This window comes from Passer domesticus, chromosome 7, assembly GCF_036417665.1.
Source record: "Passer domesticus isolate bPasDom1 chromosome 7, bPasDom1.hap1, whole genome shotgun sequence".
Lineage (NCBI taxonomy): Eukaryota > Metazoa > Chordata > Aves > Passeriformes > Passeridae > Passer > Passer domesticus.
In genome coordinates, this window is record NC_087480.1 from 4130236 (window position 1) to 4151804 (window position 21569).

General features: G+C 43.3%; 1 protein-coding gene across 3 annotated transcripts; it reads right to left on the reverse strand.

The window, feature by feature from the left end:
* Positions 1–518: 518 nt before the first annotated feature.
* ZNF711 (zinc finger protein 711) lies at positions 519–20980 on the reverse strand. Of its 3 annotated transcripts, none has more exons than XM_064426494.1 (9): positions 20841–20980; positions 16131–16235; positions 14821–15351; positions 7278–7436; positions 6359–6505; positions 5654–5791; positions 4475–4522; positions 3939–3974; positions 519–3367 (listed from the first exon to the last, which is right to left on the reverse strand). In XM_064426494.1, the coding sequence occupies exons 2-9, from the start codon at positions 16207–16209 to the stop codon at positions 2190–2192; spliced, it is 2316 nt and encodes a 771-aa protein (XP_064282564.1). In that variant the 5' UTR covers positions 16210–16235; positions 20841–20980; the 3' UTR covers positions 519–2189. The 3 variants fall into 3 exon arrangements, with proteins under 3 accessions (XP_064282564.1, XP_064282562.1, XP_064282563.1); XM_064426492.1 differs by having other exon boundaries at positions 3831–3974; XM_064426493.1 differs by lacking the exon at positions 20841–20980 and adding an exon at positions 20107–20311 and having other exon boundaries at positions 3831–3974.
* Positions 20981–21569: the final 589 nt, after the last annotated feature.

A 21569-nucleotide genomic window follows, 5' to 3' on the forward strand; every position in this document is an offset into this window, starting at 1 on the left:
AGTTCAGTGGCTCAAAGCCTGTTGGAAATCCTCGATGAAGAGTTCATTTAATAGCACATGCTCTCCTTCAGCTTTTTTATCTGTTAGTGATGTTGCAATCCAAGTATTCTAAAAAGAGAGGGAATTTAGGATAGCAGCATTTTTAGCATTTCATTCTGCAAGCTGTTATTACACGGTAATAAGATAAAAACCTACCTCTTTTTTCCCAAAATATGTGAGAAGTTTTTTTGTTCTCTTAAAGGGAAAAAAAAAATTCAAAGGAATGTCAGTACCAGACTTGATAATTATTTTAGAAATAAGCAAAACAAACACAAATACATTACCTGTCAGTCTAAAGGGTTAAATCAAACCCAATGTTCTCTCCTCAACAGTCTGATAAGTAGACCTGCAGTAACCTGTTTACTTGAAATGTGATTACATATTAATTAGTGAATAATGCAATTAAAAATATCAGGTGATTTTACAGAGAAAGGGACTTTGCTAAACACCATAAATGAAAAGGAAACTCCAAAAAAATCTGGAGTGCAAGAGATGCGTTTTATTGTATGCCCGTTACGATGAGTAACACATTTAGAAATAATAATCCCACAGAACAGTGACAATCTTATTTTACAGCGTGTACATCATTTTTTATAGCCACATAAAACACTTATTTGTCTAAGAGATTTCCCAAATTTTCACTTTCTGAAGTTTAGAAATATAAAAAAAATTTATTCTCAAGGAACTGATTCTCATCTGGTGCAAAAACAAAATATGAACATTATCTGGAACACAAAGCCACAATATAGCATGAAGTTACAATTTCTCATGTGAACAGCTGTGTGCAAACATGAAGCAACTAAAAAAAGTAAAAAATACACATTATATGCATAACATTTATGACCAGGTTTTTCATTAAATAGCCCTAGACCAGCTCGTTATATAAGCGCCATTGGATTTGCAGCATGCTAACACAAAGCATTTTTAAAGGGATGCATATTTTAAATGTATACACTGTAAACTCAAGATCCACCTCCAAACTCTAGTGGCAGCAGGTTTTTCTGGTTAAATACTGCATATATACTTTCTTACAGATTGAAAATGCATGTTTATAGCATGGTATAGATCTTTTTTTAAAAGAATCGATTAAAAGGTGCAATTTTACGTCTATATGGAAAATTTCATATTAGGAGGTAGGACAGTAACTGTCATACCTGTTAAGAACACTGCCCTAAAGAACCTCTAAGTACTTTGAATTTTAATTAAAAAACCCCTACAGTTTTCAACTGTTTTTAATATTCTTTTTAGAGAAGACTTTAAAGTAGCGAGGAAAAAAAATTAGTGTTGAGTCACAACACTATGAGCTGCATCCATTTTTATCCTTAAAAAAAAAAGTCAAATTCAAAGTTAATTTTGTTATATGTGCCATACTGAACAACATTCAACTGTAGTTTCAGATAAAAAAAGGGAAATTATATACATATACATCTTTAACCCTAGCACCAGAACACCACCTCTGAGACCATAACATAATGTTCTATTTTAAACATCATATCCTGCAATAAAATAGGTTAGCAGCTTTGAAAACCAGTAAAAAAATGCTTCTTGGACCTAAACTAATAAAGGAAACCAAAAAGTTTCCCTATGAAATGTTTAAAACAAAAACCCAAACCAAACCGAACAAGGACACCCCCCCCACCCCGAATTTCACCAGTTCTGGAATTCAATTTCTAGGCACAATTGAAAACGTTGTGATGAAGTGTCTGACTAAAACTCCCTGTCCCAAACTGCACAAGAAGTGAAGAGGGGGCTCCTTTGCAAACCCTCTGTAGCTCACCCCACCAGGGATCTGTTTCCATACTGGAGACACACGTTGGGACTGACAGAATGGCTCACACAATCAGCTCTGCCCTGTCCTCCAGACCCAGCAATGGCAAATACTGTTCACTTGGAGACATTCATCCATCTTTCTGCAAATGTAAGACATTCATCCATCCTCTGCATTCTCTAGTGCTCTTTAGGTTCTGATCAGCAACAATCATAGGGCTATGAGATCCCCTGCCAACCCTAATACTTTTTAAGACTTTTAATACAAAGAATGTAAAGTTATGGTTTAATATCAAGCTTTGAAACCAGGAGAAACAGTTCGTGAGATTTATTTTTTTCCCCAATTAGCATATCACAGTTTCTACACTGCTGGAGCTCACCTATCACATTATGGCCTCTTTGTGGTGCCTCATTATGTGCTGATTTTTCTCGGAGGGCCTGCGGAAGCCCTTTTTGCAGAACTCACACCTGTGGGGGTAGTCTTTGGTGTGGATGGAGATGACGTGGCGCTTAAAGCCCGACGCGTCCGTGGTGCTGTACTCACAGTACTGGCACTGGTACACCTTCCTGCCACTGTGGGTCTTCATGTGCTTCTTCAGTTCGTTCTGCTGCCTGAAGCCCCTTTTACACCTTTTGCATTTAAAAGGCAGGTCCTTGGTGTGAACGGAGAGGATGTGCCCACTGAGCACAAAAGGGTCGGAGGTTTTGAAGTCACAGTGCCTACACTGGTGGATCTTTTTCCCTTTATGGGTCTCGCTATGCTTTTTGAGCTCCGAGGGCCGGTGGAAGCCTTTCTCACACACCTCACACTTGTGGGGAAAATCCTTGGTGTGCACTGAAATGATGTGTCGCTTCAGGTCACTGGAGTTGGTGCTCTTGTGGTCACAGTGGGGACACTGGTGAGTCTTATGCCCTTGGAAGAGCTCGGTGTGCTGCTGCAGCTCCTTCTCGTCGGCGAAGGCCTGGGGACAGTGCTCACATTTAAAGGGCAGGTCGGTGCCGTGTTTGGTTTTGATGTGAGTTTTCAGGTTGGACTGGTCAGCGCACCTGAACACGCAGTGCTGACACTGGTATGGCTTTTCCCCCGTGTGGGTCCTCATGTGCTTTTTCAGCTCCGAGGGGTGGCGGAAGCCCTTCCCGCACTCCACGCACACATGAGGGAAGTTCTTGCTATGGACTGCCAGCAGGTGCCTGTTGAGCAGCCCCTGCTCTGCAGTCTCATAGTCACAATATTTGCACTTGTGGAGCTTGGGCTCCTTGTCCCTCAGGATGAGTTTATTGGAACTCAACGGGCTCGCCTCTCTGTATCTTCTCGTGTACTCTGTAAACTCGTGCGTTTTATCAACTTTATTTATAAGTTTATGGCTTTCCAGATGATTGTGGAAACTTACTTTTTTGTTAGTTGTAAAGTCACAGTCTGTACACTGGTATTTCTTCTTGATCATATGATCGGGATGGTTCTTCATATGCCTTTTCAAGAATCCTCTGGATTTAAATTTTTTCCCACAAATATGACAAGGGTAAACTGTTAAGGGCTGTCCATCAGGACCTATTATAACAGCTGTTTTTGAACAAACAAAAACAAGTTATGAAGGAAACACATTTACTGATTAAGAAGTTTTAAATCAGCCAAGTGCTGTTCAGATTCATGCACTTACACTTGCAGCAGAGAGAGAGTGGCTCAGTAGTTTAAAAACAACCAATCCACAGCACCTATAGTTTATATAGTTCTGTTTTAGAAACTGCTCAAACAGATCAGGAATATCACATGTGCACTGAATATAGCCATGGGTACTTTTTAATAGCTTGCAACATTCCAATGAATTGCATCAGCCCTGGGTGTACTGACTCTGAATAGCAAAATATGACATTTTCTAGGCACAGAACTGGAGGGGGGAAGGACACAGGAAATACGCAAATCATCATTTATAGCTTTTAATTCTGCATCAGCTTAAAAAAGAGAAAAGGAATAGGACAGGAGTAAGTGGCACTCCGTGACAATACCGTAACCATCCAGTGTTTACCTGTTTGCCATTGCCTGGCCTCTCCTCTCCTCCTTTTCTTGGTTTTTTGTTTGAGCACTCTATTAGTGCTAATGCTATCACAAATCTGCAGGTACTGTGTTGCATTACCGTTTTTGTTTTCTAATCGTGTATCCAAGTTATTTCCTAGAAACAAAAATTAGACACCATAAAAAACCTTAAACAACTTGTTTCTTTGGGACTGATGACTGGAATTGCACAGCAGCATTATCTACTTACTAAAAACAAGCATTGCCCATTCCTCTACAGCAATATACATTTAAAAGTAGTGTGCTAATGGGAACCCCTATCTATCTTTTCCAGCAAAAGTCAAGGGTATGATTGTTTAAACACTGATTCATTTCTAATTATATTCCATGATTTTTATTTAACTTGTTTTCACAACTGCATTATCTATTTTCTGTCTGCAAAACTACATTAAAAACTTGGCAGTGCCTCCCAACTTCCCCACCCCCTCTGAAGGCCTACAGACATCTAGAATTGTTTTCATTCAAAACAACAGAGAAAGACTGTGAAGTCCTTCAATATCTGATTTATGGCTCATTCTTTGCATCTCTGATTAGGAGCACTGACACAGAAATATTTGCTTTTTCAAAGACAGTTTTAGTGCTGTTAAAAGTTCTCACCTGCCGCTTGACCATCTTCGTATCTTCGGGGAAGCCTTCTTTCATCTCCTGCAGAAAATGGTATTTTAGTCATTACAAAATAATTTTATTTTTAAAGATGCTGCTTTTGAAAGCCTGATAATGAGAGAAAACTAACTTAGCTAATAAGTAACAGGTTAACACCATCCACATGGAGATGTGCAGCTCGGTGTTGTGTAATCATGAGCCTCAGGAACCAAAATCCCATCTCTGAGAGGAGTTAATATCCACCCCATCTGTGTTTGCATGCTTACCCTGCTGGCTCTCCTGCTTTCCATTATTAATATGCTGGTTTCTGCAAAATTTAACCTCACTCTATCCCCTCAGATAGCAATGCAGAGGTTATCTGAAATGCACACTTTGCTCCTGAGATGGAAGCATGCTATCTGCCTGGAGTGGAAGGAGGCAGATAAGAGGACTTGGCCCTTATCAGCCTCTCAGCACAATGGAGATTTGGAGATGCACAAGGAGTACCTCAGGAGCACATTTCTGATTTTGCACTGGAAATATTTGCTGCTATGTGCCAAAGCTCTGTGGTTCTAAAGTACTTTACCAGCCCAGCTGTTGGGCTCTCCTTAACACACCAAGGAATTTTCACTAACTTGCTTAATTAATTGTAACAGAAACTATGGACAACTTAACATGCTCTTAACAAACATTTAACACACCAAAATCCAAGGAAATTATACAAAAGAATAGACAGAACTCACACTATATCCTAAGACACTTCCACTATTTGAAAACAAATCACTTTTTTGTTTCTCACCTGAAGGACTAACAAGTTTAAAACATGTCTATAAACTGAAATTATTAGGAACATATTTACACATTTATTCCTACTATTCCCTTTTTACAGTCTTTCCCCCTTCCCCCTCCTAATGTAAAATACTTAAGGCTGTTCTTGTTGTTTAAGATCTTCAACATTAAGCATCAAACCCCACATACTCTGCACATTTGAGCTGGGATCTGAAACAAAATCAAACTTCTAACAAGCTTTCCTTTCTACTCCATGAAACCAACACACAGCAATCACTGCATGGCAGAGATCAGGAGCTGTTTCCAAACCCCAAGAACAAGGTGAGGTCATCCCAGAGATGCTGGCAGCTGGATGAGGGAGGAAATAATGGCAGGGATTTTCAGGAAAGAAGCACAGGTTCCTACCGTAAGCAGCAGCCCAAGCAACGGGGACAAAGGTTTTATTCACGCCAGAGTCCTCCAGCTGGGTGTCTGGAAGGGATGTGGCTTCTTCTTCCCCTACAATAACTTCCATATAAACTTCATCTGCTATTTCAGCACAGCCTGGATGAAGGGAGGAGAATAAATCTTTAATTTTATTTTGCCTGTCCTAACTTTCCCTTCATTTAATTTGCTCTCGCTCTGATTGATATCCATTATAAATTAGTTTTCTTCCTTTGGCATTTAGGGGATCATTGCTTATTCAGATATTCCTTAAAGAGAGAAAACATGTATCAATAAATACTAATCCAAAACAAATGCCCACAAAATTTCCAATAGACAAACTCATGAACTTGCAACTGATGACATTTGCCACTTTGTCAGAAAGCTGCTTAATTCACAGTAGGAAAATAGAAAAATAAGAAGTTTGACTACCCTCATTAACTTCATCCATGGACATGTTAAATTTAATATAAATAATGAAATGATTGCACACAGTATGGACAAAGTGCATTATCCACATCACTTTAATTATAGCCTGCTTTTTATTTTTGGGGAAGATGAGCTTAGTTTTCTACTACTTCAGGCTGAAGAATCCATCAGAAAATAATTGAAAATGTCCTTGAGAATGATGGTTATATGGGTGTACAAACAAGCATGAGAAACAAGAATGTTTCTTATTATGCTTACTAATATCTTCATCTTCCTGAGAAGAGTCCTTAACAGCCATGTAAACCATTTTTTCTCGCTGCATTCTCCCAACACCTCCTTGTTCAATGACTCCAGCTACAGAATGGCCATTGTGAAAGTCACTCTCAGTGACAATTTCTGTCCCACCTCGAACAAAAAGAAGTTACACACATTAAGTCAATGTGAACAAAGCCACTGGTAAGATTATTTCAGATCCAAGTATTTTTTTGACTTGCTGGGACTACCTCCCTGAGAGCAGCTCAGAGAACAGCCCTGATGGGAATTACTTCTCAGCCATCAGATTTTGGCTGTCCCTGGTGCTGCACGAGCAGTCTGTCCTTTCTGTCCCTGGAGACTGAGCCCAGCCCCAGAGGAGCAAAGTGTATTTGGGAACAGGCCTGGGAATGATCCAGAGGTTCCAGTTCCAAGAACAGCCAAGAGGGGGATTCTGCTCTTTCAGGAACAGACACAGGTGAGTTGTGCATCCCCTCAGAGCACAGGGATTGCTGGTCTGTCTGTGGGGAGAGGGAAGTGCAGAGAATTCTGAGTCCCTTGGTTCACCTGCAGCCCCAGAATTCCTCCCCTCTCTCTGCAAAGACCACAAAAGGGATCCACTCCAGAGGCTCTGCTGTGCTGACACTCTTGTGTCTTGCAAAGGCAGAGAAAAGCAGCAGCTGAAAAAACAGCTGCAGACACACAAGCACTTGTACATTTGGGCTTTGGCTGCCTGAAAATAGCCCAGCTAATCAAAAAAGAACTCAAGACTAATCCACACCCAGCATTTGTGCATCTGGGCAGCCTCCACAAATGTCACATTCTACAGAACACTCCAGTCACTGGATTATGTGCAATGAAGAACAAACACAAAGACCCTGAAACACTTCACACTACTGAAAGAATAAATAGGATTTCAAGGTACCTATTTCAACATCATCTTCAGCTTCAGCTTTAAATATGTAGACTTTGATAACTTCTGAACCAAAGCCATCATCTTTAGCAACGTCATCATTTGCCACCTCGGTACTGATCTTCAAGGGAGTGCTTCCTATATGGTCCAACTTCTCTCCAACATCATCCACTGCAAAGAGAAGAGAACAATAATGAGGTTCAAACACATTTTTAGAAGTCAAAGTAATCAGTAGCATGATTTTCTCCACTATTCTCCCCATGCACAGGAAAGGTTTGTATTCATAAGCAGCCTTTAAAAGCAGCTCATCTCAAGAAAGTTAAGAGATTCCAGAGGTTCAGTATTTTATTGCAACTCAGGAAACACAGCAGGAATTACAGAATAAAGGACACAAGAGGGAGCTTGTCATCAAAGGGAATGAGGTAACTGGTTATGGCTGAAATTATTACTCTTAGAAAGCAAAAATTTATCAATAATTTAAATTAAACATCTATACAAAAGCATTAAAAATTAACCCAGAATTGCCTGTTAGAGTCTAAGAGTTCTCAAATGTTTCACTCTGATGCATAGTGACTAAAATTTAGTGGTTGTAACTCTTGAGGAGTGTGATGACTGGAGTATATTCCCAGCTAAAGAAGTATGCATCAAAAATCTGTATCTTCTTCCTCAAAGAAATGATGATTTTATCCACTTTATCAGTTGAAAACATACATTCATTAATGAAGATTAATGCATGATATACAGCTGATTAAAAGATGCAGTGACAATAAATCCAAATACTACTATGAGAAATTGACTTCTCATTCTTTACACAACTCACTCACTGATTATTTGGTTTATACATTCAAAATGCTCATTTAATTTCAAAGGAAAAAAAATACATCCAAACTATTAAAAGCAACATATTTTGGTAAAAAGGGCATTCACAGAGATGACCACAGATACACCTCAAATTGCCAACCCAGAGGGCACTGAACTCAGCATCTCTCTGGCACGTGTACTGACACCCTTCTCACTGAGGATAAATTTAGCTCCTGAGCAGATGGTCCAAACCTGTGCAGTGCTGAACACCCACTGAAGTCCTCTAAATAGAGGAGAATCCCACGGAATGTAGACAAAATCTGAATGAAATACATTCCAGGGAAACAGCATCTTACTGCACACATAACATTAAAGCATGTGTGCACTAAGCAAAGAAAAACTCCTTAAAATGAACACTGAGGTGCCAGCAGAGCTTCCTGACTCCATGGGGATGCTGAGGCCCTGACCCCTGGGAGGAGCTGCCTTACCTGGGATGCTGCAGTGCTCCCCAGTCCCCTCCCAGTTTGCTGCTCCCAGGCACTGGTGGCTGCTCCCAAGAGCTGCTTTAACCCCCTTGGGCTAAACTGGAGTCCCTTGGAGCCTTTAATGCTGGGGCAGTCACTGGAGGTGGGAAGGTGAGGGTGCCTCTCCTGCAGCAGGGGAGTGGAATCCACCCCAGCAATCCCAAACTAAGCTCTTCCCACAGACACCTGCCAGCTCACAGCACTGGGAAACCTCATTTCTACTCACAAATCCTGGGCTGCACCAGGTGAGTGCAGAAGTTACTGAGGACAGAACCGTAGGGAAGTACAAGTAAATATTTGGTTTTGTTTTAGAACCTTTGTGAAGTCTGTACTTTGATGAAAATTAATAATCTGAGTTGGAAGGGACCCACAAGGATCATAAGTCCAACTCTTAAGTGAATGATCCATACAGGGATTGATCCCACAACTTTGCTGCTATCAGCACCAGGCTCTATAACCTGAAACACCTACAAAAAACAACTAAAAAATGCTGGTTTAGCTGTTTGGTGGGGTATGGGTTTTTTTGGTAACTAACAGATTAATTCCATTGCTGAAGAAGTGTCCAACATGGACCAGGAAAAAAAATTTCCTCAGGAAGAGAGTTTTTGCTTTTATAATTTTTAAAACCTCTCTAAATATCTACTGAAACCAATGCCAGGAACATCAACATCTTAAAGAGTGAGAGTGTGCCATGTGCTGCCTGATGTTTGTGTGACCTGGCAGGACACTGGGAACAGTCAGAGCACAGACACTGAGAGAGCCACAAGAGAGAACCTGAATATTCCTCTGACACTCGACTTTGCCAGCACCAGGTCATTAAACCTTTTTATATCCCCTGTGGGAGTGCTACTGCACCTGCTAATTGGCATTTTTTAAGCTGCCAGAATGAGGCTGTCAGAAGACAGAAAAGTGGAGATGCTGAAATTCCCTTATCTTGGAATAAGTACATTTACTAAATATTAATTAATTTATTAATTTATTAAATACTTTTTTATGCAAGGCATTATGCATCTTTATGCATTTCTTATGCATCTTCTGGAAAATTATTAAATCTAAGTTTAATTTAATACAATGACCATTCCCACTGCATGTGTGAGTGCAGGAAGGACTGGAGGTAATCCCCAGTACAAGGAGGGATTACACACCCAGCTCTATGACTGCCAAAAAGAGTATTTCAAAGCCCAAAAACCCTGCCAATTTAGAATTGGGAGGTGATAATAAAGTTTTTTTCAAAGCTGCAACTCCAGCAACATGATTTTTTTCTAAACTCACGTATTTCATAAAGCAAACATGTTACCAGTTTAACAGAAATAAGTATTTCTGTCCCGGGAAGTTCCTCAACAACAGCAATTTCCTGCTGAACAGGGGAGTTACCACATGTGTGATAGGAAGTTTCTTTATAGAAAAATTTCCATATTAACTATTTAACTAATATTATGTGACAGTGACTGTGCACCACTGTGGGGCTGGTGAAATAATGTAAGAAACAATCCCACAATTTTAGATAGTTACTGGAACATCAACTGCAATGCAATAAGCATTACATGAAGGAAAAAAAAGAGAAATTTTTTCAACTTTTGTAAGAATGTTTTCAGCAAAAGAAAACCCCAAAACATGAATTGAGCATGTACACTCACACACTGTGTTTTAATATTGCCTGTAAAGCTCCCAAATCTTCAATATCCTTTAAAAACAGAGAGTTCTGTTTTAGAGGGGCAAACTCAGAACAGTATTTTTAACATCTGTGGTTGCTTCTACACCATTAACCATCCTGTGCATTTTCCAAAAAAATCAGTCTTTATAATTCAAGCTACAGAAATGGAAACCTATCAGGAAGTTTGTGTATCCAGGACCTCTGGGATCACTTTTCTAAAACAGCAAATGTGTAATATAGCAACATTTGGAAAATATCATCTGGGCTGAGAAAATGACATCAATATAAACTGTTCTCTGTAAGATGTTGCTTTTTCAAATACAATGTTGCTGTTTCAAATACAACAAACACAATGAATAGGCAATTGCATTTGCTTAAAGTCCTGTCTTATCTGAAGTAAAACTCATGGCTTCCATCTACCTTTTAAACAGAAAAGTAAATGAACACAGCAGGACAAGTAATCTTTGTCAGGTTCAAAAACATTATTGCTTTTTAGAACAGCTCATGAAAATATTCTGTTGTCTAAGTAAGATGCCTTCAATCACTGCCAACCCATCAGTGCTAAATCCTCTGCTGCTTTTCCCAGGGATAGCTCAGGGGAACAGGGAATGCTTGCTTCCTTTCTGTCAATGGAATATCAAAGTGTCTTCCAGCTCTGACTCACCCACCAGAAGCACTACATGTTGTTATCTGGTCCCTTAAAATAAACCAAAAAAAACCACAACAGAGAACCTCCATAAATAGATGCTGAATCCTCCTGAGTGAACAAGCTTTAAAGGAAAACTCAGCACACTCCCAGTGTTAAACTTACCTGGCTTAGCTGTTTTCAGGTGTGTGATGTCCAGATTCACCGTGGATTGCCAGCTCCCAATCCATGTGATGCCTCACATGCACTATGCTGGTGATGCCACAGCCACCAGAGCAGCAACACGAGGGCAAGGTAAGTCCCACAAGGCTTTGACAATTCTCCGGGTTTTTCTAATGCCTGATCTACTTAAGTCCCATAGGTTCAAATAGAGGAGTAGGAATCCTAAAATGTTTAGCAAACGAGGCAACAGTGTAAGACACTAAAAAGGAGGTGTTGGTGGCACAGTACCTTAGCCCCGGGCCAGCTCCAGTGTGGGTCAGTGGTGGCTTTGAGGTCACCAGAATAGTGCATGGGGCCGGCACGCGGAGCGGGGGCTGGCAACCCGCTGTGGGTCTGAATATCGCAAACCTGAAAAACAAAAGAGGGGAGGCTTCAGCTCCACTGCCCACTGCCCCTGCAGCACGGCCTGTGCTGCTCACCAGCTCCATCTCACTCTGACAAGGCTGGGGTCAGGGCCCACCACAGCCTTTGGGATTCAATTCCTTTTTATCGAGGTGTTCGGGTGGCTTAAAGCAAAGAGTCGTGAACACCCCGTGGTATTCGTGTTGTGAACGGATCAAAAATAGGTTTTTTAAGTCCTATGCTTATAAAGCTGGTTTGAAAAAGCTGAATTTATCTGCAGAGTGGTAATAATCTTCCAGTGAAACTTTCCAATCACAAAATCATACACAGATAGTCACACAACTATCAAGACGAGCTTAATATTGCCCAAAAAGTATTTACACAGGAAATGTAATTACCAGAAGTGTATAAAGTATCTATATGGAATGTCACCTCCAAATGGTGAAAAATCACCTTCCAGTAAAGTCCTTTCCAACCCAACCCATTCTATGGTTCTGTCATTTAAGCTGTAACTCCCAACAAGTATAAAGGAAATTCAAACTCCACAGTCAGCTCCATACCCTAAAATGTCATATTTTGGTAGTTCCCACATGTGTTCCACAGAACAACTTGTGGTATATCTGGCATTTTGTGTAAAGTCTCCCCTTTTTAGATGCTAAATTTCATTAAAAGACAACTGAGTATTTTGAAATTCTTTAGAAGTAAGACTTGGTGTCATTTACATTATAAAAACAGCTAAACAGTCCTATATATACATCCCAAATATTATAAAATTCACTTTCTACAATATTGACAGCATTTGACAATTGAATACATATGAGTAAATAAAAAGTTTTGACCTGCTTGATAAATTGAGGCTTTTATCTATTCTACACAACACATTATCTCCATAAACAAAACAAATCCAAGGGTAACATTTGAACAATAAAAAAAATTAAGAGCTGCATAACAACGATTCATTACTGCTGACAAAAACACAACAGCAGACACTTTGTGGGGTCAGGCTGGATCCCCAGCACAACACAGGCTCAAAACTTAGGAACACAACAGAGCTCAAAGGCCTTTATCAGTGATCCCGATGAGGGGATCAGCTTTGCAGGTGACACCGAGCTGGAAGTGTTGATGCTGGAGGAGGGAAGCTCTGCAGGGGAGTTGGACAGGCTGGATCCTGGGCTGGGACAGCTGTGGGGGCTCACAGGTGCCAGGTCCTGCCCTGGGGTCACAACAGGCCCAGGGAAAGCTCCAGCCTGGGGCAGAAGGGCTGGGAAAGGCCCTGGGGCTGCTGGTGACAGTGGCAGGACATAACCCAGGGGTTCCCAGGTGGGCAAGAGGCCAGGGGCACCTGGCTTGGGTCAGGAATGGTGTCCAGGGGATCAGGGCAGTGCTGTCCCCTGTGCTGGCACTGCTGGGGCACCTCCAGTGCTGGGGGCAGCTCGGGGACCCTCACAACCAGAGGGACATTGAGGGGCTGGAGCAAGGCCAGGGAAGGGAACGGAGCCCCAGGAGGGGCTGAGGGAGCTGGGAAGGGGCTCAGGGGGGACCTTGTGGCTCTGCACAGCTCCTGACAGGAGGGGACAGCCAGGGGGGTCAGGCTGTGCTCCCAGGGAACAGGGGAACAGCCTTGAGCTGTGCCAGGGGAGGTGGAGATTGGATACTGGGAAAAATTCCTTCATGGGAAGGGCTGTGCAGCCCTGGCTCAGCTGCCCCTAATGGGATTTAAAAGCCATGTGGATGTGCCTCTTGGTCAGTGGTGGCCCTGGCAGCGCTGGAGAATGATTAAACTCAATAATCTTACAGCTCCTTCCCATCCTACACGATTCCATGACTTCCTTAATTTACATAAATGATTACTTAAAACAAACTCCTAGATGAATAATGTAACTTCCAACTGTGACTATTCAGGCACATCACGATTACACTTATATAAAAATTTAATTTGCTGAAAACTAGGTCTCAAAATGGCTTTGAAACATTGGGAAAGCCAAGCTGGAGAACACCTGACAAAACCATGAATGTGTCAGACACACGTGGGGCCATCAGGTAACTGAAAGCTTCAGAGGCTCTGGTCTAAGTGCAGGATCATCAGCATCAATCACACTCATCTCTCTCAGAAGGAGTCCCAAAGATGACTGTACTTAAAATGACAAAGGAAATAACCAGTTACAGAATAAACTCATCCTAAGTACTGTCAGAAAGGAGGAATTTGTTCAGTGAAACAACTGCCTGTAAAAATGGTGCTCCTTTCGTTACAAAAACACACAAGGTTTTCTTCGTAGCAGCTCTAATTTGCTATATAGACTCATTTTTGAAGTTCCTTTTTCAAAAACCCCTATTTTTGACTTCTGTTAGTGACAGAGTAATGATGGAAAGCTTTAGAAATCATTGCTGTTCATCCTGTACTGAACAAAACCAAATATATTTTGCATAAGGGACATAAATGCTATAAGAGAGGGAAATCATTATAATCATGAATCATGAATCAGTGGTGTCCTCTGTCATGAGATTTTTAATAAATGCAGCTTGTTGTGAACAGACTGACACTTTGACACATTTGGCAATGACTTTTTTTTAACATATTGCTTCTAACTAAATAAAATCTGTTTTGACCTGCTCACATTTCAATAAGTGATCTGAAGGAGTAAAAAAAAAATAAATTACTTGGAATATATTTTATCAAACTTGTGCAGCAGCAACAACTGGTACCTTGGGTACAATGTAAGCACTGAAGAAACACAAAGTACCCAAGGTTCTTTCAGTAGCCAACTTCAGCTACTATCAACAGGATCATATGGAGTTGGATGCTGTGTGAGAACTGGAATGTGTTAATGAGCCAATCCATTAATGAACGTGACCCCTTATTTCCAAGTTCAGCCCAGAAGAGCACAACAGACAATGAAATACCTATTATAATTTTTAATACACTAAACAAACCATGTTTTGTGGACATACTGAGAAAACTTTTGAGTTAGAGATCTTAAAAAACCTATTTCTTAATGGATTCTCCTGATTAATCCAAGTGTGTCATTTTTACATGAATCTACATAGTATTGTAATACACCTGTGGTGGTTTTTAGAAAAAAATGCCATATTCAAAATAAATTCAGTGTTTAACTTTCCAAGGTGTTTTTCTTAAATTTCCTAGAATATCTAGTTTCAGAAACACAAACATACACACCCACTCACTCAGCAGCATCAATGTCCTTCTCTTTCTTGTTGCATCAGTGATTTTGCATCAAAACCCCCAAATCCAGAGACCAGGACTTAACTGGGCACCAGCCTATCCCCTGGGCGTTCCAAGAGTCCAGTTACAGGAACTTCTCCCCACCAGAAGCTCCCTCCTGCTTCCATCTACCTGTGTGCACTTACAAGATATCATCAGGTAGTCTTCAGATGTGCTCTTGCCGTCGTCGTCGTCCTCGGTTTTGATGGTGACGGTGGAGCCAGGGACAGTGCCAGCTGCCTGGATGACAGCCTCCGAATCCGAGTTGGTCACCAGCACCTCCTCTGAGACCATGGTGGGCGACTCGGCCCCGGCCACGGAGTCCTGCACCACGTGCTCCAAGTGTCCCTCAGGGCCCGTGACAAGGTCTGCCACAAACACCTGGTCGGGAACTCGCACGGTTTCTGTGATCAGGTCAGAGGTGAGCACGTGGTCGCTGGTGTCCAAGGCCTCCTCAATGGCAACGTCAGCCTCCAAGACGGAGTCGGGAACGATGACGCCCTCGGTGACAACGTCCGTTTCCGTGATGATGTCGGGGCCCTGGACCACCTCAGCTGCCAAGCCATGGTCCAGGGTTATCCCATCATCCGTGACCACGTCAGAAACCAGGACAGCTTCGGGGACGGACACAACAATGTGGTCTCCATCGATGTGGGCAGTGCCAGCCATCCCAGCCACTAGGGAACAACCAGAACCAGGAGAAGGTGGTTACAATTTATCTAAGGAATGGAGTGATCACACAGGCAAGCTAAACACAGATGGAAAAATCTGTTACTTCTCCACATCCACGTTTTGCATTTCACCCCATAAACACTGTCCAAAGCAGCCTGTTCTGTACAAGCTAAGGCAACAAAACACACCACTTCAAAACATAATGTGGAGTTTGTCTCAAACTTAGGATCTGTTAAAAACTAAAGGCCACTTTACAATTCAGTCTCTTTTTCTTTAATTCCCAGTTAGGAAACATTTCATTGCAGCAGCAATGTGAACCTTCCCAGAATTCTTGCATGACAGTGGAAGTGTGGTAACAAACCATTAATTGCTGTTACAATAAAAGGACCCATCCTTTGGGCAGCAAGGGCCTTGTTAAAAAAAACCACTCAGTTTTATGCAACATTTACAGTAAAATTCCCAACAACTTGCCACATCACAAGGAATGGCTGGAGGTAGAAACCTGGTTTTCATTACCAGACTGGACTGGCCAGTCATATTTGCAGACTACTTTTCTAGACATAAACATAAAACCCAAAGTAAAGTATTTTAACACACAAGCAGCAGTTTTAGTCTTGAAAACACTCAATAAAATGCTTCTTATCAGAATTTTTTAAAAATAATAAACATTATTCAGCGTTGTAATTCAAATGAAAATATCTTGGTATAGACATGGTCCTTCCCAATATCTAAGAAGATCATCCCCTGGATTCTACTCATTATTTTTAATAGTTAAAATGTTTACCAAAATCTTGCATGATCATAGTGTGAGGCATTTTGGATTCCTGTGTTTGCAATCCAAGACTTCCGCCACCTGGATCCATATTCAGCCAAATTCATTCACAAACAACTGCAAAAAACAAAAATGAGAATTTATGTTTAACAGTGTCCTTGTGTTGATCAGCTTTACTGGATTGATGTGTTACACTGACAAACACAGAGAAGTGTTTACCCAAAAATTCAAGAAAACCATAAGCAACACTTCACAGAATTCACTTTACTATTTTGGTTTATATTTTTTACCTTAGCATAATAATAAATATTAGCAATTGTGCACAAAGCAGCTTCTGCTCTGCCTGTCTGCAGACTCATTAACTAATTCATCAAGACTGGTGATTCTGGATGTGTAGAGCTATAATGAAGAAAATGGAGCACTGTATTGGGAGTATCAATTTTTCCAATTCTTTCAAAATTTGGATATATAAGACACTTCCAAACCAATTTTAATGTGTAAATTTAATTGGGGATGCTGGATCTCTTTGACAAGGTACAGCTACACAAAGGCACTCCCAGAGCAGGAGAAAGCATCTATCATTTGACAGTGTTCCCATAAAACATGAGAGAGAAGGATAAAATCAGCATTCCAGCATTGCTACCAAACCCTGAAATGTGGGGATTCTGAATTATTTTGCAATTTGCTGCAACCCAAAGGACTTTACACAAGTTCTCAGTGCAGACAAAGTGACCCACCAAAGTGACCCACCCACCCAATTACCCACACCATCAAAAAGAGCTCAAGGCTTTCACAGGTGAAAAAATTCAAGCCTAAAAAAATCTCTGTTGCACAAGACTAAAATCTTGTACTTTTCTGCCCTCATAACCAAGAATCAGAAGGAGTGACAGAATCCCAGAGCAAATAAGAAGTTTTAGGACTTGTGAGAGGTGAACGCAGTCAGAGCTCAGAACTATGTGACCTGAGTGGGGCAGAGGAGCAGGGAGTACAAATCTTCCAAGCTAAGTCTCCAAAGCATGCTGCTTTCCTCTCCTAGCACCAGCCTTGGTTTTGCTGTCCCAGATCTCATTAAAGAAATCACTAGTGTCCCACGACAAGAATTTGTTAAATCTCAGCATCTAAATCCAAAGTATGAAGGAAACTCCAATTACTTTGAGGTGGAGCACACTTGACAACCCCACTGCAGTGAGTTCCACCTCAGGAGCCAACACAGGCAAGGTCCAGCCAGGCTGGAGGAACAAGTGCCCAAAATCTGAGACCCTCCAAGGCAGAGCCAAGGGGCCCAGGAAGAGCCAGGACCTCCCACAAGCCCTGAGCTCCTCCAGCAAAGGAGCCCAACACTGGCAATCACAGGGAAAAGCCTCTGACCCACCCCAAGGAGGGCTGAATTCAAGAACACAAAAAAAGTCAAACATTATCCATGAGGAAAGTTGCCAAGGGTTTTACTATTTCAATTCCACTCCAAAATCAATTTTTTTCAGCATTGTAAGGATCACAGAGCAGCTCCAGAACTCCAATGCAATGCTCCATCACTCCCAAATTACCACCACAGCCATTCAAAATTCTCCCTGTAGCTAATGAATCCTTGCTAGTACAAAACAGAATGCAGCTCTAGGGCACAAATAGCTCATTTACCTATTTCAGAATTAAAGCAATATCTAACATTTCCTGACCACAGCCTTTTCACAGAATCCTTTTTTCAGAGTAAATGGATATGAAAAAGTATCTTAATCAATCTGAGATTAGAGGAAGAATAGGTTAGAATTTTTCTCCTTCTCAATAAGAACTTATTTTCAGATTAGATAATTAGATGCACAACTATATTATATATTGTGGCACACAGAAAAATTTAATACAAAGTAGGACTATAATTTGAATTTAAATTTCTGCAGGGAAAGCAAATTATCACTCAAAGAGTATCTTCTTGGTAGTTAACAGGACCAGAAAAAGAACCAAAGTTATGGGATGGCACCAGCAATCCCTTAAACTTCCCCTGAAATCAGAGCTGGATGATGACAGCCAGGCAACAACCCCACTGAAGCTGCACCAACCCTCTGAAGAATGTTCCTGTAAACCCTCACTGCAGACAAAGGACGGACTTGAACCAGCCACACAATCACAAATTTATTTTTCATATCAACTTTGGGATCTTAAAGGAATGCAGTGCCAGCAGGAAAAGCCCTTCCTGCTGCTGCTGGAAGAATGAACCCTGGGGGAAGAACGAGCCCACGGTTCTGCTCAGGGGCTGCAGCAGCGCAGATGATGCAGCTCCACATGGCACATGTGCAGGCAAACCTTGTTACTGGGAACAGTAAAAAAATGCAGTGCAGTGATTAATTGTGGCTCTTCTCAGCTTCCTCCTGTAGTACACTGTGTAACACACCCACAGCACCACAGACAGATCCAATCACGGCTTTGGAGAGGGAGAAATCAGGCAGAAAGCCACAATTCCACACCCTGTCACAATCCCAAACTTAGCCGCTCCTCTCTAACTTGTAACATCTCAAGTTTTTCCTCTCAATTCCCCTTCTCCTCTGGGTATTTAAAGACAGTGAAAATTTTAGCATCAGCCAATAAAATATTTACTTTACAATATTCCATTAATTTTTTCATTGATTTTTTTAAATTACAGCATGCTATCTTGACTCAGGAAAGAGCGTATTATCATCACATCCCAAAATGAACTATTTCATGCAACCTACACTGAGACTCCCAGAGCAATGGCTCAAGGTTACATTTTTAAAATATGTCTGTATTTGGAATGGTTATACTTTTCTGCAAAATAACAGTTCTCTTTCTAATAAGCCTGAGGTTCATTTCAATCTATTTCAGCTCTTTATGCCAAAGCTCTTCCTTAGATGGAGCTCAGCTGAGACAAGCAATGAATTTTAGAGTAGAAGAAGGGATATCTGACCTCTCTGACTACAACTGTAAATTACTTCTGCACATGGCAATTTTAGAATCAAGGGTAATGGTTGGCAGTTTGGAAAGACCTAAGGACACTTAACATTCAACTGAAAACTGGTGCAAGTTCCCAGGATACACACTGATGTTTTTAGCTTACTCTTCCTGAAGAAAATATCACAAAATAGCCAGGAATATTTTCATTTTAGAGAGAGCTTAAAAAAACACTCCAAATGCAAAGATATCCAGCAAAGCATTTTAAGGAGGAGGGATAACAACCAATGCCTCAGCACTTCCACCCTTCCCAGGAAAAACAGGGTGTCATTGGTGTTCCCAGGGGGACAGGGAAACTCCCAATGCCTGGCTTCCAGGCATTGTTGCCATATTTCAAATGTGTGTAACATAAACAACATTTCTACAGAACGCCAATTACAGCTTAAATACATCTCTTTGTTTATGGAGCTTTAGGAACGCATTTTGTGTGGTCCTGCAAACGTTAAACATCTCCCCAGTTTATACACACCTCTATTCACAGCAGGCTCAGGTGGTGCATTTTCACATGAAGCCTAATTGCATGGTCAGCCCCTAATCTTTCCTTTAAAACAGTGGGTTTCTTCTAAATAATTTACATCTTGTTTACATGCTCCCAAGGAAAACACAACATCATGCACCGCTGGTGTTTGGTTATTCACAAGCTGCATATGAGATTTGCATGAAACCAAAAGGACCAGGCTCAGACATGGAGCACTGGAACAATAAATAAACTTCTACACCGTTGAAAAATAGGAACCAGATGCTGTGTAACCATTTAATTTCTTAACATTCAAGCTGAAGAACAAAAAAATTATCCTCGCTTGATAACACGGTTTTCATTTTTTTCTGCCCCTAATTTTAATGCAGCATCTGACAGAAACGCAATGAGAAAATTCCTGCTTGTGCAGAAATCTTAATCAGAAAGCCCCAATTAATAAAATAACGCGCAGATCAGCACAGACCCTTGGCAGAGAACAGACTGGGTATGAAAAACCAGCATATCTATTTCAAAGTCCTTTATTGTGTCCACCTAGAAAGCACCACAACTTACACTCCAAATCCATTTAAAACGCCGCAGACAAAACCAGCGAACGAGATTTTGCCTCGCCGCCTGAAACGCGCTAAGGGCTCTTAACACAAAACAATAAAAAAAAATAAAACAGAAAAAAGAAATAAATTAACATCTACGCGCTGCACCAATAAAACTTCCCGTAGTAAAAGCCAGGGGCAGAGCGGGCCGGCGGTGCCCAGGGCCGGGGCTGCCGGTGCCCGCTGGCGCCAGCGGCTCCCGGCGCTTCCCGGCGGCTCCGGCGCTTCCCTCATTCCTCATTCCCTCCTCCCTCCCTCCCTCCCGCGCGTGCCCGGCGCGGGCGCGCCCGCGGTGCCGCCGGGGCGGGGGGAGGCGGCGAAGGGAGCGCGGGGACAAAGGAGCGGGTGTCCCGCGGCGGTGCGGGCCGGCGGGCGGGGGCAGCGCCGCGATAACGCGGTCCCGGCGGGAATAACCCGCTGCCGGCCGGGATAACGCCGTCCCGCCGCCCTGAGCCGCGGCCTCCCCGCCCCGCGGGCCCGGCCGACATCTTGTGTTCCGCCATTTTCTGCCCGCCCGCGCGGCCCCTCCGCCGCCGGGCCCGCCCGCACCGCCCGCCCGGCGCGGTACCGGCGGGCCCGGCCGGGGCTCCCCTGCCCGCCCGCCCAGAGGCGGCCGCGGCCCGCAGCGACCGCGGCGGCGGTGCCGGAGCGCGGCCTGCGCGGCTCCACCGTGCCCGTGCCCGTGCCCCGGCTCACCTGTGCAGGCCCGGGGTGCGCCGGGCCCGCGGGACGCGCCGGGGCCGGGCCGGGCCTGGGCCCGCTCCGCCCGCAGCCTGGGCCGGGCGGCGGCCGCGAGCGCGCGCGGCCCCGCTCCGCTCCCCCCGCACGTCACGCGCGCCCCCGCGCGCCGAGCAGGCGCAGCCGCCGCCGCCCCCTCAGACCCCCCCGCGCCCCCGGCACCGTGAGGGGACCGTGCGGGAACCCCGCTCCTTCCCCGGGCACCGTCAGGGGACCGTGCGGGAACCCCGCTCCTTCCCCGGGCACCGTCAGGGCACCGTGCGGGAACCCCGCTCCTGCTCCGGACACCAAGGGGGGACCGTGCGGGAACCCCGCTCCTTCCCCGGGCACCGTCAGGGCACCGTGCGGGGACCCCGCTCCTGCTCCGGGCACCGCGAGGGGACCGTGCGGGAACCCCGCTCCTTCCCCGGGCACCGTCAGGGGACCGTGCGGGAACCCCGCTCCTTCCCCGGGCACCGCGAGGGAACCGTGCGGGAACCCCGCTCCTTCCCCGGGCACTGTGTGGGAACCCCGCTCCCGCCCTGAGCACCTTGGGGTGCAGTGAGGGGAGTTCCCCCACACACCCGTCCCCGTGAGGGCAGTGAATAAAACACTCAACATTTAATGGCTCGGGCAACAGTTTCAGTTTTGTGGGTCTCTTACCAGCGTGAAACCCGATTTACCAGATTAAATGTGACAAGTAAATAC